This window comes from Hevea brasiliensis, chromosome 15, assembly GCF_030052815.1.
Source record: "Hevea brasiliensis isolate MT/VB/25A 57/8 chromosome 15, ASM3005281v1, whole genome shotgun sequence".
NCBI classification, from domain to species: Eukaryota; Viridiplantae; Streptophyta; class Magnoliopsida; order Malpighiales; family Euphorbiaceae; genus Hevea; species Hevea brasiliensis.
The window spans coordinates 59,848,482-59,875,363 of record NC_079507.1 but is presented as its reverse complement, the minus strand read 5'-3'; the positions used below and the strand labels follow the sequence as shown (position 1 = coordinate 59,875,363).

Sequence of the window (26,882 nt, the reverse complement as noted above, 5' to 3'; positions counted from 1 at the left end):
TACTTTACTTGCTGTTTTGTTCCTTTTTATAATTATTTTTTTGAAAAGTGCTTTTTAACATTTTAATCCCATTAGCAAACAGGTTATTAATGTTCTGCACTAAAAAAAATTGTTGCCTACTGCTAACCTTGCAGCCACATTGTTACTTTACTTGCTGTTTTGTTCCTTTTTATAATTATTTTTTTGAAAAGTGCTTTTTAACCTTTTAATCCCAATAGCAAACAGGTTATTAATGTTCTGCACTAAAAAAAAATTGTTGGAGGATATATATGTATATAGATTCCTCTAGTCTATGCCTTGATGTGGGGTAGAGAAATTGGAGGATAGATACAGGAGTGGCAAGCACTTGCTCAAATTTCTTAGTCTTTTTGTATAAATGTGTGTGTATATACAACGTATCTATATCTCATCCTCAACTCGACTGAAAAAATATCTTATCCTCAAATTTCTGGAGTCCAAACACATCCTAAACAATACAACAAAAGATGAATTAAAATAGGATTCTAAAAAAGGTTGCCCCTGTCCTTTGTTGCCATAATATGAATCGTCAACGTGGTGGCGTGTGCCTTGCCTTTATTTGCCTGCCATACACAAACTAATCAATTCCATTTTGGCTAGCGTTCAAGATTATCATCATTGATCAATCTTCTCAATCATCAAATTCTCAAACTAGAGATTGATATAGATTAATAAATTACTTCATCACCTAGCTTGCAGTTAAGTTGAAAGAACCTAATTAGGCATGGAGTTCTGATTTATGAGCGGCAAGCACAAATCTTTCATGCATTTTTGCTATCATTTTTTTTCAAGAAAACTCAAATACAAACATCTAGTTTTTTCAAGAAAACTCAAATACAAACATCTAGTCCCTTTCAAGGATACATTGCTTTCTGTTCTTGCCGCCCTATTGTCTTCTTTGATATGCAACAGAGTCGCATAATATGAACAACATAGAGAGACAGTTGTATATTGATGCCCCATGTGGGAAATTTTAAAACCGAAAGAACTGGTAAAGAAAAAGTTCACTGAAAGGTCTCAATAGAAAAAGGAACTTTTAGTTGTGGTCCTTGTTCTTGGCTGCTCAGCCTTTACCCCTTTTTATTGCCATGGAATAGAGGCAAAAGAAAATTATATCAGAGAAGCATGGTAAGTGGACTGAGAGTAATGGGACATCATCCGTATCCATTGAGGCATCACTATCATCTCCCTTGTAAATTCAAGCCATGCCATGTGATTCTGTAGGTCCTTAGAAAAAGTGGACGTAAGTTGGACTCACTGCAAGAGAAATTCATCTCAACACCTCCTCCGTCAGTCATCTGTACAGTAGTTTACCCACTAGTTTCTCAATATCAATGAAGTTGAAGAGGATATTATTTTCCTGTACCAATAGTTTCCCTTCGAGACTTTTAATTAACAAAAATAAGATAAAATTGTAACCAATAAAAAATAAAATAAAATAAAATAGAATAATAAAAGCACTACAATGAATCAATAATTAAAAAAATGAAAAAAGAAGTATGAAAATTAAATATATTTTTAATAATATCGATTCAGTGCTAAATTATCTTTTCCCCAGTTCTTATTTGAATGCCGTGTAATGAAATGCAGGTAGCGACTGGAAGCTACAAGACAAACACTTTTTGGTAAGGATTTCACTCTATATATAGTATACTCCAATTGACTGGAATTTCAAGTCTCATTTCATTTTTTACACTATATTAATTGCTTTCTTTTTTAAAAAAATTAAAAAAAGAAAAAGAGCGAAAGGCATTTATATTAAGCTGGCAAATCTGACAATAAAAAAGCCAGGATACAAGAGGGTACTTCATCAAGAAAGACTCAGGTTCAGTACACAGAGCCAATTTAGCTAACTGATGAGCGGCCATGTTAGCAGCACGCCTAACATATTGGAAAAGCAATAGCTGAAAAGCAAGAGGACCTACTCCTCATATCATCCATAATTAAACCCAGAGGTCCCACTCCCAAATAACCATTGGTAAAAGCACCAACCGAGGCAGAAGAATCACACTCCACAATTACATTCAAGAAATCAGAATCCAAAGCAACGCCCTGACCGTAAAAATAATACATAAGGTGTGAAAGAGTACCAAAATGTCTCGAAGTTAAGGGGTTAATTTCATTCACACAGGATTGTTGTTTAACTTTAATTTGTTTCACATAATACTAAAACTTTAATTTAATACCACTCAAATTTTTCTGGCTAGATTCTGTTGAGTACTCTGGTTCTAAATTGATCTGGACATACTTAAGTGAATTAGACATAATAGAAAATACTTATATCATATTGACAAAACAATCTTTTTAATTGTAATTGAAACATTATTGATAACCTTTTCATTTCATTAAATTTTTTTTCTTTATTTTTGAACATATCAAATCTTGAATTATTTTTTATCATGTCTAATCCATCTAGGCATGTCCAAATCAGTTTATGGCCAATGTATCCAACAAAATTTAGTTAAAGAAACTTTGATGTTATTAAATTAAAATTTGAATACTTTTGTGATACAAATTAAAGTTAAATTTAGTGATGAAATAACCTTTAAAGTTAAGAGACAGTAAAATTAAACTCAAGTTAAAGTTTAATAGAAAAAAATTATGGAAAATAATAATTTAGTATAAATTCTTAGGATAATAATAATAATTATTATATATATATATATATATATTAAAAAGAATTATTTCAGTATATGACCACTTTTAACTTTTATGAAAATAATACATAGATAATTAATAAATTTAAGATTAATGATATTAAAATTATTTTTAAAATTATAAAGAGTCAAATCAATAAAAAAATACATAAATAAACATATAACTTTACTGAAATCTTTGTTTAGAAAATTAATTTACTCAAAATCTTTATTGAATATAAAAAAAAACTATACAATTGTGCATAGCCGTTAAAAAAAAAAAAAAAAAAAAAAAAAAAAAAAAAAAGAAGAAGAAGAAGAATAAAGAAGAGGGAAGAATATAGCCATTAACAATTGGATTAAAAGGGTTTTTATAAACGCAGCAATACCACCGGCCAGAGTATTATCTAAGCTCTGTTGTCGTCTTTATTTGATAATAAACTAAACCCAGTGCAAGTTTATAGAAAATTCAGGCCCAACATTAACAAAAGGAATTAAAAAAAATAAATAAATCTCTCATTATTGCGATAAACAAATTCTAGTTTGATAAGTAAAAAATAAAACACTAGCTCAAAATTTTTGATTGGTCTCTCAACTGCCAACATCAATCAATCCAAGACTTTGGGCATTCTATATCCTTGATTTTTGTCAGCATTGATTCGCATTAACCTTTAATTAATGTTTTCTTTTTTTACTTTTCTTGCTTCCAGAAACAGTTTCTAACTCTTAATCCCAGCTTACATCCAAATCAACAATAGTTAACACAGATCCCTACAGTACATTATAACATGTTTTATATCTCTCTATTTATGCATGGCTTTGCTAATCAGTGCACAAATCCAACTTAGTTAAGCATATTAAAGAGGAAGAAATCAATAAAATTTAATTCAGTAATATTGACTTTGTTTACAGAATTGAGAGGTTATAAGTTTAAATATCTCAATCAGAACTAAATGAATAAAAAAACTTAAAAATAAGAAAGTACTAAAAAATAATTTCACAAAAAAGAAAGTAATGGAAAATGATTTAGTAGCTTTAGATTTTTCTAAAGACGTAGCCCTAAACAAGTGTAATGTAGAAATTGGATTCATATAATTGATCTCAATTAATTTAGAATTAATTGAATTTAAGTGGAGCTTAATACAAAATGATGACAAGTTATGGTGAATATTTCTTCAACCAATGCATGAATACAGAATTTAAGCCAGCCAAATATGACCCTTCCTTCCCTGAAGAGGCAGGAAAGTTTAAGAAGAAACTTCTAGTTAGGATCACGGTTCAAATCAAGACTCATTTAAGAACCGTGTCTCCCAGGCAAGTAATTAGAAAGTTAAAAAGTATTCTCATTTCTATCTTAAGAAATCAATAGACAGATGGCAAGCAACCAGCTGCTCCTGCTTAAGCCAGGAAAAGTGCAAAATTGGAAGCTATTGATCACAACTAAAAAACATCCCTTGAGATAATTCACTTTCCACACAAGGTGTGACACATACCAGAAAAAAGGACCCACGAGTTATCTACACAAACTATCATAGAAGTGTCAAGCCTCTGCAATTAATATCAAAAGGGGGTGGCGGCCCTAACTGAAAATGACCAATTTCAATTAGCCTCTTTTCATTAGGACCAGTAGCTCAATTTTAAGCCTAAACATGTCCCCATAAATCTTACCCACATCTTAAGTTCATGCCCATCCCAAACCAAGCCTTTCCTCCGCAAACCCTTTTCCCACTGGGTTCTTATCTTTCAGTTTTTCCTCTTTCTAAATTCTAAGCTCTTAACCCTTTGAAATACTTGAAAGAAATGGCTAATTCACGCATAGCAAAGTTCATTATAGAAGTTGCACCACCACAATACATTAGTGTCATAAGTCACAGAAGATCAAAGGTGTTGGATACAATTAACGAAGACCACAGAGATGTTAGCCCCAGCAATTCTTTTGCTTCTCCTATGTCACCGACTTCTGCTACCACTAGTGCTGCTATGGCTGCAGTGGCAGCCGCTGACTCCAAGTACTTTAAAGATCTTTTTCAATCTTTGAAACCTGAGAAGTGAGAACTGTCTTTGACTTCCTTGTAACTTGTTGAAGAGTTGATGTTAGTGTTTATTATTATTATTATTATTATTATTATTATTTAGGGTCTTTAGTTATCTCCCTTTTGTTGTTTTTCAGTTGAGGGAGTGGAGGGGGAATTGGTTTTGGTGACCAAGAGTTGCTTATATCATGCAACAGAATGACAGATGAGTCTATTGTAATCTCAAAGTTGTACATAGGAGAAAATTCAGTAATAATCACGAAGCTAGTTTAAGTATTGAAATAATTTGGTTTTTGCGTCTACCCAGTTAAATGACCAATGCTTCTGCTACCAGGTAAACTAGTCATTGGATGATGCTAAGCATTTCAACTAGCAGTTTGTGACTTTTTTTTTAATGCATTTGCTCTACTTTTCTGAGCTTCCAAATTGTCTTAATTAGTTTAGTTTTTCAATGTTTAAAAAAAAAAAAATTGCATCCACCACCATACCGCCTTCGATGATTAGCACTGCCGTTACTAGCATGCTACCCTCGCTAACAGTGTCAGCCCATTGCCACTGAACCATGGCCGTCATCATCTTTCTGCATCTTCTACCATAACTAGAAATCACCACTTTCCATAATTGCCCTTTTCATATTTTCATAGATTTAAGGTCCATTTGTTTGGCAAAAATTTGCTTGTGAAATACATTTTTAAATATAGGTTTTTTTTTTTTTTAATTGTTGCCTACTATCGGCCAGTCGGCTACCACTCCAGTGTCGGGTGACGACTGAAGATAATTGACGGTAATAGGTAGGCTATGCTACCAGCTTTGTGATTTCCTTACACGCTTTTTTTTTCCACTTTAAAATTATAAATTTATAAAAAAAAAATTGAAAAAATGAATTCTCATTTTAAAAACAAGAAAATGGATATCTAGTTTTTCAATGGCAGCTAGTCTTCATAACTATTCGAAACACTGTTAAACTGACAATTGATCTACTTGTGTGGTATGTTTTCAGTATTGGCGACACTTTTTCTGCATACACTCTTGGTCTTAGGACGTTCTACAATTCTCCTAAATACTCTGTGCTACAGTATTCATAAAATCACATAACTCTCAAGAAGACACGCAGATTACTTGTGTTTATGCACAAATCTAGAATTTCTCCGGATGCAGCGGATCATTATTTTCTGATCATGGAGAAAATAATGAACTAAAATAAAAATGGCTATAGTAAAAAATTGGAATTATACAATTGAATTTTGTTGAAATGAATTTTCATATTAGAAGAATAAGTTTGTAGTTTTTTTAATTTTCTGTACACTTAAAACTAACCTGTGTACACACAAAGACTGTCTGACACAAAGGAGGCTGCTTGATTGATAAAGCTATTCCTTGGCTGAGTTTTTCTCCTTTCCTCTGCCTGTCCTTGAAGATTTGAAACCAATTTTGTGCTTCCTGGATGTTTCTGATTCAACCGTCTCTTTCAGTTTCTCCAGTGCTGACACATAAAAAAGGAATGAAAGGCTCAGAGTTCTTGGTACATGACATGACATTCAACTTAAGACTCAGAAAACCTTTTACATGGTTTTCTAATCCATACAAGACGCAATGGACTTTTTAAAACAACATCATTATAAAGATCTTTTTCAACATGTATCACACTATAACCTCTTCCTTTCAGGATATAACCTTATATGCGGATGGGAATCACAGAAGATATAAAGAAATTAAGAGCCATATCATTATTTGGTATTCATAACAAAAGCCATTAAACCAGTAGGGGGTAGCTTGATTGGTACTCCAATATTTACTCATATGTGCAGGCCTTGGGTTCAATATCCAGGCCCATCCCCAAAGAAACCAAAAAGAATAAACTCAATCAGGAAAAGCGCAGCAAATGATGTGGAAAAAAGTTTAAAAATATCAAAATTCAAATTTAATCGAGTCTGTTGTCTAGATAAGCATATCCACAGTATATATTTACCAATGTACTTGCAACCCAACCCAAAAACCAAAGATAGTATTTATCAATGCATTTATGAGTTCATCTATAGGAAAGAAATCCAGGAAATTACCAGACACATAAATAGAATGAAGAGACTCCACAGAACTGGAAGGGACAGTGTAAACAGGACAAGAATCATTGTCAACCTTCTGTAACAGTTTCCTGAAACGCTTTACCTGTAACAAGTAAAATTGTTGACATAACATGTTATAAATGAAATGACAACCAATTGAGGATATAAGGATTATTTTCAATATTGAACCTTATTTGCTCAATCTTTCTTTTGCTATATGCTTCCATTTGAAAATATCAGAAATAAAACAATTAAGGAAATTGTACAGGAGCCCAGCTAGTGAGCCAAGCCCATCTATCTATAAACTACTGGAATCTAATAACGGAAAAAAAGCATTTAAAATTATTCAATAATCATTTAAATCTATGAGTATTCACATGCTCAATTGCGTCACAATGGATCCAGTTGCCAATTGATGATTGAGCACTTGTAGGTCCCTCAGTGAAGATCTGAGCAGTCTGACAATAAATTTGAGAATGGGCAAAAAAAGCCCATGTCAAACTCTACTGAAACGATTCATCTGAACTCAGGTGGCCAGTCCCACTTCAAATTACAGGGTTCAGTTATCAGTAAAACTCGCACTGGCTATTACCTGGGCAGAATCCAGCTCACTCAGTATTTGACTGAGTGATGCTCGCTCATTGCACATATTAGATTGTGAAACCTTCTCTACAGATTGTCCTTGAGATAGGATCTTAGTTTTAAACCAGCTTTACACATAAAGAATGAACCCTTTTATAACAGTGCAATTGACATCAAATGACTTGAATGAAAGATACCACGCCATTAGCAGTCTCAACAAGGTCCAGAGGAAGGAGATCAAGCTTGAGCTTCTCTTTTGGATTAGCCAGGAAAAAGAAGGGGGGAGTTGGGTAATTCCATTATATAATTTAGGTCCAGGAAAACACCTAATTTGGATCCAACTAACCTCATTGGCATATAAATTTAAAGTAATACTTGCCAAGTATGGAACAATCAACATGAATATCATACCTCATCTCTATGCAACAGTGTGAAACAACGCCCAGCCTGGCCTGCTCTAGCTGTCCGACCAGCTCGATGAATATATGTCTTTATGAATGGAGGCCTATCATAGTTAATGACATTTCTCACCCCTTCAACATCCATTCCACGAGTCATTGCATCAGAGGAAACGAGTACTTGAATCTCTCCTTCCCGGAAGACCTTCAATGTCTTGCTGCAGTATGTTCACTTGTATTACACTTCAATTTGTTAAATAATTTAGATATAGCCCCATAAACATTATTATTATTCTTTCCCATCATCTTTACAAATAATTAGCATAGGGTATGATATTAATGCTGTTAATTAGCATGGGTATCAAAAAAGAAAAAAGATGCTCTCCATAAAATGCTTATATGATAATGATATTCACCTAAATCTCCTACATAAAACTCCCTAGATTAAGAAGATTTTGTAAAATGTTGAATCAGGATTGAATTTGGAACTATAAACAACTCAACTCAACTCAACTCAACTCAACTCAACTCAACCTTTATCCCAAAAATTTGGGTCGGCTATATGGATTCGCTTTCTCCACTCTAAAAGATTTTAGATTAAATTCTCAGAAATGTGTAATGCTTCTAGGTCACGTTGTACTACTCTCATCCAAGTCAATTTAGGTCTACCCATTTTTTTCTTTCTATCCTCTAACCTAATGTGCTCTACTTGTCTAACTGGAGCCTCCATATATCTACGCTTCACATGACCAAACCACCTCAATCTCCATTCTCTCAACTTATTCTCAATTGGCACCACCCCTACCTTTTCTCTAATACTCTCATTACGGACTTTATCTAGTCTAGTATGGCCACTCATCTATCTTAACATTCTCAACTCTGTAACTCTTATCTTAGATGCATATGACTCCTTCAGTGCAGACTCACTACCATATAACATAGCGGGTCGTATGGCTGTACGGTAAAATTTTTCTTTCAACTTATTGGAATCTTGCGATCACATAAAACTTCCGTGGCACGTCTCCACTTCAACCATCCGGCTTTAATCCTATGACTAACATCCTCCTCACATCCCCCATCTATTTGAAGGACTGAGCCGAGATATTTAAAGTGATTACTTTGGGATAGTACCACTCCATCCAAACTAACTCCTTCTCTATCACCAGTTTGGCCTTCACTAAACTTGCAATGCATGTATTCTTTCTTCGTTCTACTTAACTTAAAACTCTTTGACTCTAAAGTACTTCTCCAAAGTTCTAACTTTCTATTGACTCCTTTTCGTGTCTCATCTATCAGAACAATATCATCCGCAAACATCATGCACCAAGGAATACTCTCTTGTATATGTTTCGTCAATTCATCTAAAACTAATGTAAAAAGGTAAAGGCTTATAGCTGATCCTTAATGTAATCCAATTGAGATCGGAAAATCTCTTGTGTTCCCTCCCACTGTACGCACAATAGTACTTGCTCCTTCATACATATCTTTCAACACTTGTATGTACCTAATAGATACCATCTTTTGTTTTAACACACTCCATAAAATATCTCTTGGAACACTATCATAAGCCTTCTCCAAATCAATAAAAATCATGTGTAGATCTTTCTTCACATCTCTATATTCCTCCATCAAGCTTCTAATGAAAAATATCGCTTCCATAGTTGAACGACTGGGCATGAAGCCAAATTGATTGAGAGAAATAGAAGTATCATGACGTCGTCGATGCGCTACAACTCTCTTCCACAACTTCATAGTATGGCCATGAGTTTAATTCCCCTATATTTGAGCAACTCTGTATGTCTCACTTATTTTTAAAAATAGGTACTAAAATACTCCTCCTCCATTCATCAGGCATTTTCTTTGAGTTTAGAATTAAATAATTTAGTTAACCATGCCACTCCCATATCTCCCAAACACTTCCACACTTCAATTAATATTCCATCGGGTGGAACTACAAACAAACAAGTGTTAAACTCTATAACGGTTGGTGCTCTGATAATGAAGCATCATTGCAGTAATTAGCCCCCAAGGAAACTACATTCTATTTCATTTTAACATGATGTCCCAAATACAGTCAAAAAGGGACTTATTCAGTGGAGAATTTGCTTATTTGTCTCTCCTACAGCAAGGACATTGGTTTCTTAGATCGCACCATTATAAACTTCACAGCAGAAAAATTACCTTCTAACAGATTGACGTTGAAGACCTGAATATTCCTTGATCTTGACTTTCAAATCACCAAAAAAGTTCAGTAAGGTGCAAAGCCGATGTGTCGACTCCACTGATGATGTGAAAACAATGCACTTCTCCCCTCCTAAATTTTGTAGAAGAGCAACCAGGTACAGAGGCTTCAGCTTGGACTCGCAAATCTGCATGAAAAATATAGAAATGAGTTTGCATTGGAGCGCACTTGAATAGAAAAACACTTTTCTTTTCAACATTCCTAATGGCAAAATAGCTTCACTCCATATAAAACTGTGAAGCTCCAGACAAAGGTAATGAATTATGTTAATCTATGAATTTAACAGCCAGCATCTAAATTCGGAACATGTTAATCTTTTTAATCATTGTCAACACTCAACATCGTTATAGATTTAAACCAGAGATAAAAAAAAAATAATAATAAAAAATAAAAAAAAAGTATCATATGAATATTATATAGAACTTAATAGGAAATCAAAATTTAATATCATAACACTCCTACTTGCTCAAAATCCACACTGCATCTTAAAATTTTCAAACTTATTCCAATACTCAATCTCATACAGGTCGTTTGTTAGCTCTATCCATGTTCATGGCAAAAGACGCATAGAAATGAAAAGGCAACTTCCCATTTTTACATTAAAATAATTACTAACTCATGCATAAATTATCAGCAAACTTCCTTGAATTATTATCAGTTAAAATTTGATGCGTAAAGTAAAACTGCTCCAAATTTTATTATCCGTTTCTTTTCGTATTCCAGACCAAGAATAAGGTAAAATGCAATAGAGTGCCCGCTGTCAATAGCTGTAAGAGTTTAAAATGGAATGACTAGCAGTCATAGACTGAGCATGCTTATAAATACTGTCGCAAAATATACCACTCTGTAGGATTCCAACTTTTCAGGGAGCTGATAACGCCTTTTCCCACTTGTCAAGAACAAAGGGTGATGAAGATCAAGTTGAGCAAGCTTGCTTGGATCTCGGGTTAATGTGGCTGACAAAACCATCTTAACAAGTCTTGGGTAGCATTTGCCCTTAAAACCCCTTTCAACACCACTGCAACAAATTGGAAACAACAATTACAAGATAAGATAAAATTTCTTATCTATCTTTTGGCACAATAATAATACAGAGAAAACTTAACAGTAGTGTGAATCCAATGAAGGAATTTAATCAATGCTAACAACCCCAAAAATAATCATAGCATCTTTCAAGCATCAGCAGCTCCCAGTAATGACTATATTGGCCAAAATATAAAAATATACATTCTGTAGAATGGTGCATCAAACCATGCTTGTAGCGAAAGCTGGAGAAAGCAGATATTATGAAGAAATAACAGATATAGAACTCACCATCTCCTTATGGTTTTCAAAGGACCAAAAACATAAGGAAAAAAACTATTAACATGAGGCATGATACTTTCATCGTGATAACGAGTCATTTTGAGCACAGTAGGAAGCCAAGATTGGTATTCCTCCCTAAGCATGCGATCTGTTTCATCAACCACCTAAAATAGCTTAATTATCAGCACGTGTTTTACTGCAAAATAAACAACTACATCTAGAAGTTTGTTTAAAAAAAAAAAAAAAGCCTTTGGCCCTTGCAATGTACAAGCAAAGATGTCATTTGAACGGTTAAATTTATTTTTCCAAAGAAGCTGTCTTGCAGTTAATCATGATGAAGAAACACAAACAGTTTTCAGAATTTGGTGTCAATAATCAATAAAAATAACAAAAACGCCACATATTAAAGAAATAGTGGTGTTCAATAACCATGAACAAAACTGCTGGAAATCAATGGAAGCCTGCATCATTGAATAAGTTGAAAACCATAAACCAAAGAAATGCACACAAGATCTTTGACAACTCATAATCACTAATCAAATTACTATCCATGCAAACATTAGCTTATAAACAACACAACTGAAGCTCATATTTATGTAGAAAGTAGCTTTGTGTACTGGGTCCAATTCAAAGTGTAGATAAAAACACAAGGAAATTCCCCTCAGAATCATGTTTTTAACTACTATATAAACCACATTTAAAACAAATCTAAAATCCATAAATAAACAACGAACACCTTGTATATAAAATGAAACCACCAAAATTTAATCATATAAATTCAGCGCAAGCACAAAATACATTAGAGTTCAGCTTTTAAAGATGCATATGTCTAGCACATCCTGTGGCTTACAAGATAACAGAGATGCTCAAGTGTAAATCCCTTGGTGGTGGTGATATGATCCATAAGCCGTCCTGGAGTTGCCACCAATATATCCACTGAACTCTCAAACCCTTGCATAAGATATTCCCGGTCATAACAAATGCCAGCCTCAAACTTAGGTCTCTTAATAAGCTCTGAAATTTCATGAGAAATTGAAGATTGCCCTACAGCCAAACCAACAGATAAGCCCACCGCAGGTGCAATTGCAGCAAAAACTTCTTTAACCTGAATCAGATAAAGAAAACAGGCAGGTTTCTTTAGAGGTGTACTGACAATTATGCAACTGAATTACTTCTATCTGATGAGAAAATACTTCAAAAATGATGGGGAGATGGAGAAGGAAACAATTGCAATAGAGGAATAAAATCATAATCGACCAATAATACAGACATTTTTCAAGTCCATTATGGTGTGCAACCTGAAGATGATTTCTCAGAAAAAAAAAAAGGAAAAAGGAACATTGCGGTTTTGTTGGCCCCCGGCAGGGGGGGGAGGGGGGGGTGGGGGGGGTGGGGGGGTTGGGGTTGTTGTGGGGGTGGGGTTGTTGTGGGGGTGGGGGGTGTGTGGTTTGGGGTGGTGTGGAGTTTCTAAATGCAGTAATAACTTTGTGGACTAGGATACTGGACAATTATCATCAATTTAAATGATAATTCATCTCACTCATAATGAATAATAGAGAATTATTTAACCATAACAGATTGATACCAACAAAAATGGGGGAAAAGAAATCATATTATATCAGCATGAACACAAACTTGAGTAGAAAATGCTAAGAAACAGTAGAGATCAGGAGGTGTTTTACCTGCACTGCTAAATCACGTGTGGGCAAAACAATCAAAGCACGAAGACATTTGATTGCACGAGTTGACAGCCTTTGCACTATTGGCAAAGCATAAGCTAAAGTTTTCCCACTTCCCGTTGGCGAATTTATGCAAAGGTCCCGCTCAAAAGCGCCAGGTCCAATTGTTTCTTGCCAAACTGCAATTTGCACTGGCAAGAGTGATGAGAAACCCAACTTCTGCAAGGCCACCTTCAACCTAAGGTAAAATAATTAACCACATATAAGTAAAGCTCTATCCACCTCATTCTCATCTCCATTTTTTTCACAATGATAATGTTTAAAATACATATCAACCAAAAGTCCAAAACCCAGAACAGAACCTGAGAACAGCAGAGGTCAAACGAAAATCTCAAATGTATCAGAAATCATAGAATTCTAAATTGAACAGCAATGAATAATGACATAATAGTGAAGGGGATACCTGGGATCAAGGCAAGGGATGAGATCAAAAGGGCAATCTTCGAATTGAGTAATGTCAACCGGGCTCCTCATCCATGGCAAAACTGGTACACTCTTCTTTGCTGTTGATTCCTCCATTTCCCCCTCTCTCTCCAAATGCACCATAAACCCTAGGGAAGACATTAGGCAGGGGTTTACAGGGACAAGACATATCAACCAATGAATAATGCGGGCTCAGGCCCAATTCAACACTTTCATTGTGTAGATTGGGTTTGGATTTTTTTTTTTTTTTTTATAATTAAGAAATGTATTTATAAATTTATATTCCCAAAATTAAATTTAGGAAAATGCTGTTCTACAATAATTCACTTCACGAAACTCACAGAGAGCTTCACAATTTTGTGTATGCATTTTCTTGTAGTAACAGAATCTTTGAATTTAACATTCATTTCTCGAATTAAAACTATTTTCAAAATATATTTATTTTATGATATAGTAATGCTAATATTTAATATATATATGCTAAATGAAGAGTTATGTGTGTGTTAATTACTTAAAGTGGTTTTCTAAGTATATATGAAACACAAAAGAAAAAGATACTTTTTTAATTTTAAAATGATAAATTTCCTTTAAATTTGAGAATTGATAAAATCCTCTGTAGCTCTTTAAGAGGTTTTAGGTCTACTTGTATATATGAATTGATTACAAGATAATTATAAATATTACAAAAATAAATATAAATAAATAATGGCTAAATAATACATTTATAAAATATATCTATAACAAGATTAACCTGTTTTAATATGAGTGGAAAATAATCATTATCAGATCTAAAAAATTTAATATGAGTGGAAAATAAATTTTTAACATGAGCCTTAAAGGATTGAAAACAAGCCAGAGCTTCACTTTTATGATGCATAGGATATAGCCATGTAAATTTAGAATAGTCACCAATAAAGAGAATATAATAATGAAAGCTAGTGATTGAAGAAATTGGAGAAGTCCAAACATAACTCTGAATTAATTCAAGATAATATTTAGAAGTAGTGACACTTTTGGAAAAAGGCAAATTATAACTCTTTAATTGCAACCATGAAGAACAATAAAAATTTCTAGACATATTATTTTCCACTGAAAGAACAGAAGACAAGACTCGGAATATTGCAGCTCTTAGATGTCCTAGTCTTGCATGCCACATGGATTGTAAAGCTCGGCTGGGGAGTAAAGCTTGAGAAGAACCATGATAAATAGGACTTGAATTAAAAGAATATAGACCCACATCACTGAGGCAACGATGAAGAAGTTTCCCCGTTCGTGAGTCCTTGACAAGAAAACCCCAATCTTGAAATTTCACAAAACAATTATTGTCTTTAGTAAACTTATGAACATAGATAAGATTTTTATGAATAGAACGAATATAAAGAGAGAAGGAATATAAAGAGTCTGTGGAAGATGAAATTTGGTAGTGGAGATAGATTAAGATGAGTTACCAATATATTTGATAGGCAAAGTGGTCCCATTTCTAACTACTACTTCATGTAAACCAATATAAGGAGAAGGGGAAGATAGGTTACTAGGATCATTTGTCATATGGGTGTGGCTCTAGTATCCATGTAAAATGATGGGTCAAAAGCATCATGTATAGAAACATTGGCATGTTGATCATAATTAGAATTTGGAAAAGAATGCCCTTATTGCCAATAAGCACATAAACCATGTCCTTCATTGCAACATCTATGGCAATTTTGGATGAATAAGTTGAATTTGGGAATAAAGGAGTAGGGGCAAATCCAAGAATACCATGACCTCGTGAAGGATACTGAAAAAAAAAAAAAAAGTTTGAGAATAGCTATTAGAATAATTCTAATTAAACCACCTACCACCTCAAGATCAACCACGACCAACACCTGTTATAAATAGCTTGTATGTTAGATAGTATAGAGAGAAAGAATTCCTATATTGTTAAAATATAAGAAAGTGAATGAATGACAAGAGTGATATATGTATAGAATTATATATATATATAATTCAATATATATTATTCTATTATGGCACTTGACAAGTATATGTGTGAAATAAAATAATTATTATATTGTAATTTTCATAAATAAATTATGAACAGATGTGTTTATTAACAAGTAGATGTGTCTGTTAATAGACAGACATATCAATTCTATACAAACAGTCACAACTGTTTGTATAGGTGTCTGTTAATAAATAGACATATCTATTATATACAAAAAGTCATAACTATTTGTATAGGTATCTGTTAATAAACAAATATGTCGATACAAATAGTCACAACTATTTGTATAGGTATCTTTTAATAAACAGAAATATCTATTACATAAACAGTTGTATCTATTGGAGATAGACAGATATGTCTATCTATTAAAGGTGCTATGACTTTTCATTCTTTATAAATATGGATGAGTTTTCAATCCAGACATATACTACTTCTACTTCTTCTTCTTTTCTTCTAGTCTCTCTAAATTCGGTTCGTATAAAGAGTTCTTAAGGGAAATCTTCAGGAGTTGCTGTCTGCAGATTTCAGGCTTTGTTGTATCCTGGAGGTATATTGCCATAACCTTACAGCAATCTAGTGAGGGCAATTAATACCTTAAAGATAGTGATTCATCACGCCTCAAAGCCTATTCTACACCCACTGCCTCAACAATTTTAAGGTATTAATCGCAATAGAGTCTAAGGCTATTTCCGTGATGAATCAAGAGTTCGTGAAACTTGATCATTTTAAGCAAAAAAAATTATGTTCACTGAGAAGGTGAAAGCAGATCAAGAAAAGAAGATGAATTGCCATACCGAGGTCATATTCTCAATAACTCATCAGATAGGCTATAAGATTTGTTTAGCTCTGTCAAGTCTCCAAAGGAAATCTAGAATTCGTTAGAATTCTAATATAATATAGAAAAAAAAAGGGTATGGATAAATTTCTTATTATGAAATATTTTGAATTCTAAATACTTGATAATATGCCTGTTATGGATAAGTCCATGAGTTGCATATCTTTGTTTCAAAGTTTAAGGATTTGAAAGTGGTAGTTCCTAAATCATTGCAATTATGAGGAATAAGAGCACATCATACTTCTAGTTTGAATGATTACAGGAAGAAATTATTGTATGCTACATACGACTTTTCTCTTAAATAGATTCATAAATACATACAAATTAAAAGTTTTTTATGTGATAATTTATTTTATGTTGATGGCATGCTTATAATTAGAAGAAATATAAGGTTATATTATGATACTAAAGCTCATGGTGAATGTGTTAAAAGAATATAATAAGATTTATGTGCATAAGTCGAAAAACACTTTTTATATGCATAAAATCCTAATTCATATTGATTGTGTTTATCACTAACTAGGTGGAGATATTGTTAAAATATTAGTGATCAAAAAAAAAATTTGTCTCATTTAAAAAGAGTTATGTATGTTCATTAAAAGATATCAAAATGAACTATTTATTACCGATAATTATATTTGTTTTAAAAGGTATAAGTAAGCAAATATAATTGTTCTAAGAGATACAAAGTGAATGGTTGTATCTGTTCTAAAAGGTATAAGTGAATGGTCGTATCTGTTCTAAGAGGTATAAGTGTACGGTTGTATATGTTCTAAGAGATATAAGTGAACAGATATAATTATACTAAGAGATACAAAGCGACAGTTGTATCTGTTGTAAAAAGTATAAGTGAATAGATGTAATTATTATAAGAGATACAAAGTGAATGATTGTATCTGTTATAAAAGGTGCAAGAGAATAGATGTAATTGTTATAAGAGATACGAAGTGAACTATTGTGTCTATTCTAAAAGGTGTAAGTGAACAGATATAATTATTCTAATAGATACAAAGTGAACTATTGTATATGTTTGAAGAGATGCAAATGCTTTATAAATAGCAGTTTGGAACAAAAATCTATTAACTTTTCTTTTTTGTCTCTTCTCTTCATTTTTACCTACAATCAATATTATTATTCTTTAATTTATTATTGGGAGAAATTTTAAAATTACTGTCTAGATTTATATTTTGGTTATTATCCTTGAGGGATCTGCCTAAATTACCTAGCTGTAACATAGTGGGGGTTTTACTATTTGTCAATTTCATTATATTGAGGGAAGCAAATACTCCATATGATATTTATTGCAAATTGACTAGAAATTTTGGTAGAATAATTACTCAAATTGAGTATACTAATGCTATTGATAGCTTAATATATGCTATGTATTACACTAGACCTGATATTGCTTTCGCAGTATTTAAATTATCAAGTTATACTAGTAATATTAGTATGAAATACTGGAAAGAAATTTCAAGGTTTGGATATTAAAAAAAAAAGAATTATAAATTATAGATTATTCTGTGATAAATTTCCAAATATGCTAAAACCATATAAAGAGTTGTATTCATGCAAAGAGTTGTGTCTCTTGGCTAAAAGATGTAACTAAATAAAAAGATGCAATTCTTCTTAATAGTTACATGTATGAAGAGATGAATTTATTGGCCAAAAGGTTGACACATTTTAAGTAGTAAATATAAGAGCCTTACAAGTCATTTGTAAGAAGTGACAAAAGGACAAATGAGTATGCATTTGTGTATATGTGCAAGTTTAACTTGGTTCTTTATTGTTGGATACTCTCATTTTAGACAAGTTATGGAGCAATTTATTTCAACAAATAAGGTACAAATCTAGACTGTGAATAATTTATGTAGTTCATGTTATAAACATGTGATTATATGCTTGACTAGTGAAACAAATATGGAGATCATAAGGTTATATAAATGCGAATTGGATAAGTAGTACTAAGGATAATAAGTCAACATTTGGTTAGGTGTCCACTTTAGGTGGAGGTTTTGTTTCTTGGGCATTAAAGAAACAAACTTGTATAACTCATTCTACGGTAGAATCCGAATTTATAACTTTGGCGAATGTTGGTAAAGAAGTAGAATGGCTAAGAAACTTGTTATCGGATATTAAGTTGTGGCCATAACCTGTGCTATCTATTTCTTTATATTGTGATAGTCAAATCACGATGGTTAAAGCTTATAGTAAAATATACAATTAAAAGTATACACATATAAGTTTAAGACATGGAAATGTAAGACAATTAGTCTCTAATGGTATTATTACCATGTTTATGTTAAATCCTATAATAATCTAGCAAATCCTTTAATAAAAGGGCTCTCGAGAGTTATGATCATAAGTACATGTACTTATTAGGATTTAGAATATTCCATTAAATTTACTACTGATGGGAATCCTACTTTATAGTATTATTACTAAATAAAGTTTAAAGGGTAACAACAAGTCATTAGTAAATGTTGTAATTAAATACTTAGTGTATTAAGTTAATGGAATGAGGATGAGTATTTATACTCTTAATGAAGTTTAAAATCATTACAAAGGAAACTTCACCTATATGAACATAGGAAGTGGTGCCGCTTCAACAAAAGTGAGAATAACTTTTGTAAATGTTCATGAAAAAAGGAGGTAGCATAAGTCCATATTCGTGCTAAAATTTTGGTGAACTTTTTAAGTCGAACTAATTGATTCGTGTGTGGAGTATTTCCGGTTCTATTTAATAGGAATCTAGGTTTAAGCTAAGGCCACCATGATTTCTTTAGAACTTTGAAATACTTACACTAAGGAAAAGTTTAAATCGAAAGATACTTTTCATTATAAATGAAACAATGGGATCTAACAATACAAGCTAAGTGGGGGATTGTTATAAATAGCTTGTATGTTAGATAGTATAGAGAGAAAGAATTCCTATATTGTTAAAATATAAGAAAGTGAATGAATGACAAGAGTGAAATATGTATAGAATTATATATATATAATTCAATATATATTATTCTATTATGGCACTTGACAAGTATATGTGTGAAATAAAATAATTATTATATTGTAATTTTCGTAAATAAATTACGAACATATGTGTTTATTAACAAGTAGATGTGTCTGTTAATAGACAGACATATCAATTCTATACAAACAGTCACAACTGTTTGTATAGGTATCTGTTAATAAATAGACATGTCTATTCTATACAAAAAGTCATAACTATTTGTATAGGTGTCTGTTAATAAACAAATATGTCTATACAAATAATCACAACTATTTGTATAGGTATCTTTTAATAAACAGAAATGCCTATTACATAAACAGTTGTATCTATTGGAGATAAACAGATGTGTCTATCTATTAAAGGTGCTATGACTTTTCATTCTTTATAAATATGGATGAGTTTTCAATCCAAACATATACTACTTCTACTTCTTCTTCTTTTCTTCTAGTCTCTCTAAATTCAGTTCGTATAAAGAGTTCTTAAGGGAAATCTTCAGGAGTTGCTGTCTGCAGATTTCAGGCTTTGTTGTATCCTGGAGGTATATTGCCATAACCTTGCAGCAATCTAGTGGGGGCAATTAATACCTTAAAGATAGTGATTCATCAAGCCTCAAAGCCTATTCTACACCCACTGCCTCAACAACACCTACCGCCTCAAAATCAACCACGACCTCACCATCGATTCCCACAGCCACAAGGATTACTCTGACCACGAAACTATGTAAAAGTGGTAGAGAACTATTGATTGGAAGGTGCTAGAGTTCTCAAAGAAACTAAGGCAGTCGGTCGATGATGCATGCATTTAATATCATCATTTAGGTATAATTTTTACACATAATTTACCCTTATTTATAGTTATTACTGTAGATATTAGTATATATTTAATTAATTTTTACCTTTTTACAGTTTTTAGTTTAATTCTTGAAATTTATTTGTTTCATAGATTAAATTTAAAGAATTTTAGTGATATTTTGATCAGAGCAGTTATTTGGAGGAAATTAGAGTTGAATTGCAAAATTTCAAAAAAAAAAAATTTGAAGTTGAGTTAAAAAAAATAGAGAGTTACACAACCTATGACACAACTTATGTCGCAGGTTGTGTCATTGTCAGATGTGAAATTTTTCTCAGGCAGAAAGTTACACAACTTGCAACACAAGGCGCAATACAACTGATGCAGCTTGTGATGTTTTAATGAAAATTGTTGATGTGACACTTTCGTCCCTCTGATTTAATACATTATTTTCTCCATAATCTTCTGTCTTTTAACCCATTTTAGGGCAGACCTCTGAACCATATATAAACACCTTTTTCTCTTTCTTTCCATAAGGAGAAAAGAAGGGAGATTTTGTAAGAGAGAGAAGAAGGAAGAGAAGCACACGAGATCAAGTTTTACAACAGCAGAGGACGCCTTCTGCAACACTCCAGCAGCAAATTCTTCATCATTTTACTGGGTTTTTCTTTTCCTAAGCTTAGATTTTTATTATTTCTTCATTACTCTACTTGGGTTTGTCTTGAAATCATGGTTTGTGAGTAGGTCTTTGATATTCTAGAGATGGATCTATAAATATTGCTTTGTATTGTAGTTTTTGAACTAATTTAATCATTTAAATGAGATTTGCTATATTTTGATTTATTACTTGTGAGTTTGTTGCCTTGCTTAATAATGGCCCTCATTAAGTTAAGTTTTAATCATTAACAGATGGACTGAAAAGTGAATATTTGGGATAGATAATCTTGTAATAAACTTAGTTTTCTTAGTATTAGAGATAAGCTAAGAGGATTAAGGAGAATTTTAAAATCAATTAGAGCTTTAATTGGGTTTTTGTCAAGTTTGAAATACCGTGAAAATATGATTTGATTTAATGAATACCAACTTTGAAATGCTTGAAAAAAGTTTCAAAAAACTAAGAATTGATTTCCCTTAAAATTGCAATTCTCATGTGTTTGGCTAAATTGGGAATAAATCACATACAAACAATATAAAAAACCCTATCTCTAGAATCACTTTAATTTTTATTGAAGTTAGATTTAATTCCTCCCAATTTGATAAATAGTAATTTCAATCCAAATTTTAGTCATCTAGTTTAATTAATTGTTTGATTTGGCTTAAATTCTTCAAGTACCAATTTTAATTTTGAATTTCATTATCAATATCTTTAAATTTTGACAATTCTAATTAGTTTATTCCTTTAATTCCAATTTAAGCACAATTTCCTGTGGGAACGATATTTTAAAAACTATACTACTGTGACCCGTACACTTGCGAAAGCTATTTCACAGCTAACATCAAATTTTTTGCTCCATTGCTGGGAATTATTTATGTTTAAGTTGGATTTTAATTGTTTTAAGCTAATTAGAATTTTTTTTTTCTTTTATTTTCACTATTGTTTCTTATGTTTTTCAGGTACTTTTCTTGTTTATGAGACGATCGAAAAGCACAAGTGATACTCAATTGTTGTTCAACCCTGAAATTGAAAAATTCTGTCGAGCCAACAGAAAGGAATCTAAGAGGAGAAAGGAAGCAGAAAAAGAAGAACAATGAAGCTTTGAGCAAGAGGAGAAAATTAAAAATATGGAAAATCAAAATAGAGCGATTGATGGAAATAATGGAGGAATGAGCAAAACTGTAACACCCCTATATTCGGTAGTGCGTTCTACTGTTTCGGTGATCGGTGTCTGTCTGGACAGTTAGAATGCCTGAAATTATACTTAAATGTTAGTGAAGAGAAATAAGATAATGAAATACAATAGAAGAAATACAAGAAAAATAAAGAAAAAAATAAGAGCAATGAAATGTGATTAAGTTAAACGAGTAAAAAACTGTAGCAATGGGTGACAACACCGGGAAGTTGCAGCGAGGATCGTTAACTAGCCCTGGACCGCGAAGAACCCTGGAAAATATTTTTAAGACTTAAATAAACATCTATTGAGGTATAATTGACTTAGAAAATGTCAAAGAAAATTTAATTAATTAGTATAAAGAAGAACGAAGACAGAATACATACATTGCAAGTTCAGTGAAGGCCAAACTGGTGATAGGGAAGGAGTTAGTTTGAATGGAGTGGCACTGTCCCAAAGTAATCACTTTAAATATCTAGGCTCAGTCCTTCAAGTAGATGGGGGATGTGAGGAGGATGTTAGTCATAGGATTAAAGCCGGATGGTTGAAGTGGAGACGTGCCACGGGAGTTCTATGTGATCGTAAGATTCCCAATAAATTAAAAGGAAAATTTTACCGTACAGCCATACGACCGGCTATGCTATATGGTAGTGAGTGTTGGGCACTAAAAGAGTCGTATGCATCTAAGATAAGAGTTGCAGAGATGAGAATGTTAAGGTGGATGAGTGGCCATACTAGACTAGATAAAGTCCGTAATGAAAGTATTAGAGAAAAGGTAGGAGTGGTGCCAATTGAAGATAAGTTGAGAGAAGGGAGATTGAGGTGGTTTGGTCATGTGAAGCGTAGACATACGGAGGCTCCAGTTAGACAAGTAGAGCACATTAGGCTAGAGGATAGAAAGAAAAAAAGGGGTAGACCTAAATTGACTTGGAGGAGAGTAGTACAGCATGACTTAGAAGCATTACACATTTCTGAGGATTTAACTCAAAATCGTTCAGAGTGGAAAAAGCGAATCCATATAGCCGACCCCAAATTTTTGGGATAAAGGCTTAGTTGAGTTGAGTTGAGTTGAGTTGAGTATAAAGAAAAACGAAAAATTGAGAAACCGACAAAAATTAGTGTTACCGAAAAATTGGGAATACAAACTGAATAGGGGCATTTTAGTTAATTGACACCCCGAGTTGCCTTTTGACCTAAATTTCCATTAAAAATAAGTGATGTTAAACTTTGAAAATGTCATAAAAATTAAAAATGTGATACATAATGTAAATAATGGGAGTTTGAGGCATAACATTCAAAATTGTGAAACTTTAATTAATTAAAGATTAAACTATGGTTAGTGCTCCACTAACTCATAATTTTGGGACACCTAAAAGCTAAAGTGGATAGAATTACTTCATCTTCAACCTCTCACCAAAACCAGTCGAATTACTCTCCCAAAACCTCCATTGCCGTCCCATACCCAAGCTCTCTCTCTCATGGTTTAAGCCACCATTTTTCAATCTTCCTTCGCTAAAGTTGTTCTACACAACTTGGACAACTTTTGAGAATAAGAAAGAAGAGTTTTCTTGGAGTTTTGAGGAAGTTCATAAGAGATAAGTATCCATTTCTTCTTCATTTTTAAGTAAAGTTTATGTTTAGTTTGAGATAAGTGATTTGGTGAAGAAATTTTAAAGTTTTGAGGAGTTATTGATATATTCAATTTTGGATAGCCATGAAATTATATATTTAATGAACTATTCTTACATGTATTATGCAGAATTAATGTTGATTAATATGATTTAAGGTATTAGCAAGTTAACTTCTTGTATAAGTGATGATTGAGCAAGTGAAAAATTGGTGTTGAAGCAATTATGGGAAACTTTTGTAGTTTGGAGCAATTCGGCAGCCTTGAGACTTCTTAATGAATGCTTGAATTCATGAAGATATTTGATGAAATATGATCTTAAAGATTGCTAAGTGTGTATGTAATTTAATAGTGAATTTATATGTAATGGTTAAGAGTATTATGTGTATATATTGTTTAGAATTGAATTTTGTGAATTGGAAGTGTAATTGGTGCATTGTCAATTAGTTATATACAGCCCAAATTGACTATATTGTGAAGTGATAAATGAATTTGGTATGGTACCAAATCAGAATGAGGTATGAGAAGTTTAAATTTAGCAAGTTGAATGTATATGTGATTGGTGTTTGAGGAAAGTGTAAAGGGCAGTATGCATTTCAGCCTATAACCCTAAATGTGTGACTCCAATTGGTATGAAGCTAATTGAAGGTGAAACTAGGCACAAAATGTGCCAACTTTCATGTTGAAAGCATACCAAAATTCTGTCCAGAAAGTGACACTAAAACTGACCTAATTCGGAATTGCAAACTTGGTAACCCAGAAATTGACCATTTGAACAGTAATCAGTCTTTTGACCATAACTTACTCAAAATAGGTCCAAATAACCTGAAATTTATACCGTTAGAAAGCTTAGACATAGGGATACAATTTTGGTTAAGACCACCAAACCCAGAAATGACCATAAGCAAGCCAAAATGCTTGCACAAGTTCGGGTATAAAACCTGCCAGAATTAGAAATGACCCAAAAATGACCTAAGTTCACAATAAAAGGGTAATTTGACCAGCAATAGTAAAATGACCATAACTTGGTTCAGAAAACTTCAAATGACATGAAATTAGTGCCAAAATGTCACTAAGACATAAATTTACAATTTTGCTCTTTTGACTAGAATCTAAAAACCAAGGAAAGCAAGACATTTAGCTAGAGCAATCTAGCATAAAAAAATCTAAAAAATGACAATAAAATGTAATAAGCTTTAAAATGAAATTTGTAACATATACCAACACTTAGAGACTATAAAATGTGATAAATTGGAAATATTAAAATTAACTCACTTAGAGTGCATCAAAGGTCAACATTATAGGTTGACTAATGAAAGTAATAGTATTAATAAAATTAATTATTGAACCTTATTATTAGAAACAATTTAAATGAGTACTGAAACACTTAAATTGTGTGTTTCAATTAGCAAAGACTTAGGAAAGGGGAAAGAACCACTGAGTCAAGGCCAAGAGGCTACTCATCAGAAGTTTGTGCATAACAGTTATTTCTTTTGAATTTTCACTTGAAATAAATTATGACCATTTGTATGTTATTGCTTAAATTGTGGAAAATTTGTTTGAATGAAATTTGATAGATACTTATTGCTTGAAAAATATTGCAAATAGTTTGAAACCACAGTTATTATGTATATTTGATTGAATTCCTCGCTAGCTTGTCTAGTGGGACGACTTGGTTTTGAATTCCCTCTCTGGCTGAAGTGTTGAGGTGTGTGCTAGTTGAGGACGAATAGGATGAGTACTCATATAATTGCTAGCTAGCTATGTTATTCCTCTTTAGCCATTGGCTTTTGAGACGAATTGGACTTTGGAATCATGATCAAGCTGTGTGTGTGATTTATTAGTATTTATTGAGATATTGTGAAATGGAATTTAATTCTTTATGACAATCTCTATCTTTTAAAATGAACTATGATTTTAAGTATCCACAGTTTATATGATTTATGGTTTATGGTTTTTAAATTGCATTTTCTTAATGTTGTGCACCATTGAGATATTGGCTCAGCGATAACTTTTTCATTGCTGTCGCAGGTAGACAGACAGATAAAGCAGTAGAGTAGGCTGCTTGTGCTACACTTTTGAGATTTTGCAGGGCATATTGAGTATACCACCTTCTTTTTGTTGTAATGTATGTGAACTATATATATATATATATATTGTACTTGGTTTTGAGCAGTTGTAAACTAAAGTTATAAATTATTTTGGGCTGTAAAAAAATGTCATATTATACTTCTCTTATCTTAGCTTTTGAACTACTCGGTTATTTTGCATTCTATTTTTGGAACTACTGAAAATGATGTTGAATTGAGTATGACTTGTGTTGAGAAAATTGATTTGTGTTGAGCCATATTGGAGTTTGGAAATGAGACAAATATATTGGAAGTGTTTTTTACAGGTTTTTGAAAAACTGTTTTGTTCAAAATACAGACGGCACTCTGCCGAAATTTTTATAGAATTTGTTGATATTGCAGATTTGTTATGTAATTTAACTTTGAGTAAAAGGTTTTAAAACCTGTCAAAAGTGCTCACTACTGTATAAAGACATATTAAATTGTTTAAAATCCTTTGTAGTATATTTAATGAGTTATCAGTAGGCGAAGTTCGATAATTCATTATGTATACTACGGGAACATGTTATGCCTTACGGAGGGGTAAGGTGTGACAAAAACAGGCAAAATGAAGTTGTTAACCAGAATGATCCTCAGAGAATATCCATGTTAGATTATGCTTTTCCTAGATGTGCAGACGTGAGAGATAATAGACCTATCATTGGAGCTAACCAATTTGAGTTAAAGACTGGTCTCATTCAAATGGTCCAAACTTCACAATTTGGAGGTAGCTCACTTGAAAATCCTCATTCTCATTTGAAGAAATTTTTGATGATATGTGGCACACAAAGACAGCCTGGAGTTTCAGATGAAGTGATTCGGCTCACCTTATTCCCATTCTCTCTTTGGGATTCAGCATTAGAGTGGTATGACTCACTTCCACAAGCTACTATAGCTACTTGGGAGCAGCTATCTCAAGCTTTTCTATCTCAGTTTTTCCCACCTGAGAAGACCACTCATTTAAAGAATTTGATGGTAGCTTTTAAACTAAGGGATGATGAAACTTTGTATGAATCTTGGATGAGATTTAAGGAGCTTGAAAGGCAATGTCCTCATCATGAAATACCCAAATAGATGATTGTGTAGAATTTCTTCACCAGAGTTACTCCAGCCATAAGAAATACAATTGATTCACAAGCAGAATGAGATTTCATGGGAATGACAAGTGAAGAATGCTATGATCTATTAGAAAAGATTGCTCATAATACCCATTTGTGGGGAAATCCTAGAGCAATTAAGCCAAAGAAGGCTAGGATCTATGAAC

The 26,882-nt window shown here is 32.6% G+C and overlaps 1 protein-coding gene and 1 non-coding gene across 3 annotated transcripts; both read right to left on the bottom strand.

Moving 5' to 3' along the window:
* Nucleotides 1-892: 892 nt before the first annotated feature.
* On the bottom strand, nucleotides 893-13,614 carry LOC110635617 (DEAD-box ATP-dependent RNA helicase 1). 2 transcript variants are annotated; one of them, XR_009144164.1, is made up of 10 exons: nucleotides 13,420-13,614; nucleotides 12,960-13,194; nucleotides 12,128-12,382; nucleotides 11,287-11,441; nucleotides 10,813-10,990; nucleotides 9,912-10,099; nucleotides 7,744-7,948; nucleotides 6,748-6,853; nucleotides 6,005-6,170; nucleotides 893-1,378 (listed from the first exon to the last, which is right to left on the bottom strand). XR_009144164.1 is itself a non-coding variant. In XM_021785034.2 (9 exons), the coding sequence occupies exons 1-9, from the start codon at nucleotides 13,578-13,580 to the stop codon at nucleotides 6,058-6,060; spliced, it is 1,596 nt and encodes a 531-aa protein (XP_021640726.2). In that variant the 5' UTR covers nucleotides 13,581-13,614; the 3' UTR covers nucleotides 5,930-6,057. The 2 variants fall into 2 exon arrangements, 1 of the variants encoding a protein (XP_021640726.2); XM_021785034.2 differs by lacking the exon at nucleotides 893-1,378 and having other exon boundaries at nucleotides 5,930-6,170.
* A 12,962-nt stretch (nucleotides 13,615-26,576) lies between these two features.
* On the bottom strand, nucleotides 26,577-26,682 carry LOC131174294 (small nucleolar RNA R71). The gene has a single exon (XR_009144542.1). It is a non-coding gene; the product is annotated as a small nucleolar RNA R71 (small nucleolar RNA).
* Nucleotides 26,683-26,882: the final 200 nt, after the last annotated feature.

Excerpts from the sequence above, each read along its gene's own strand:
- LOC110635617 (XM_021785034.2), bottom strand. The coding sequence starts at position 13,580 with ATGTCTTCCCTAGGGTTTATGGTGCATTTGGAGAGAGAGGGGGAAATG. Across the intron at positions 12,383-12,959 it reads CACGTGATTTAGCAGTGCAG|GTTAAAGAAGTTTTTGCTGC; the intron begins GTAAAACACCTC and ends TATCTGATTCAG. Across the intron at positions 6,171-6,747 it reads TCATTCTATTTATGTGTCTG|CACTGGAGAAACTGAAAGAG; the intron begins GTAATTTCCTGG and ends TTTATGTGTCAG.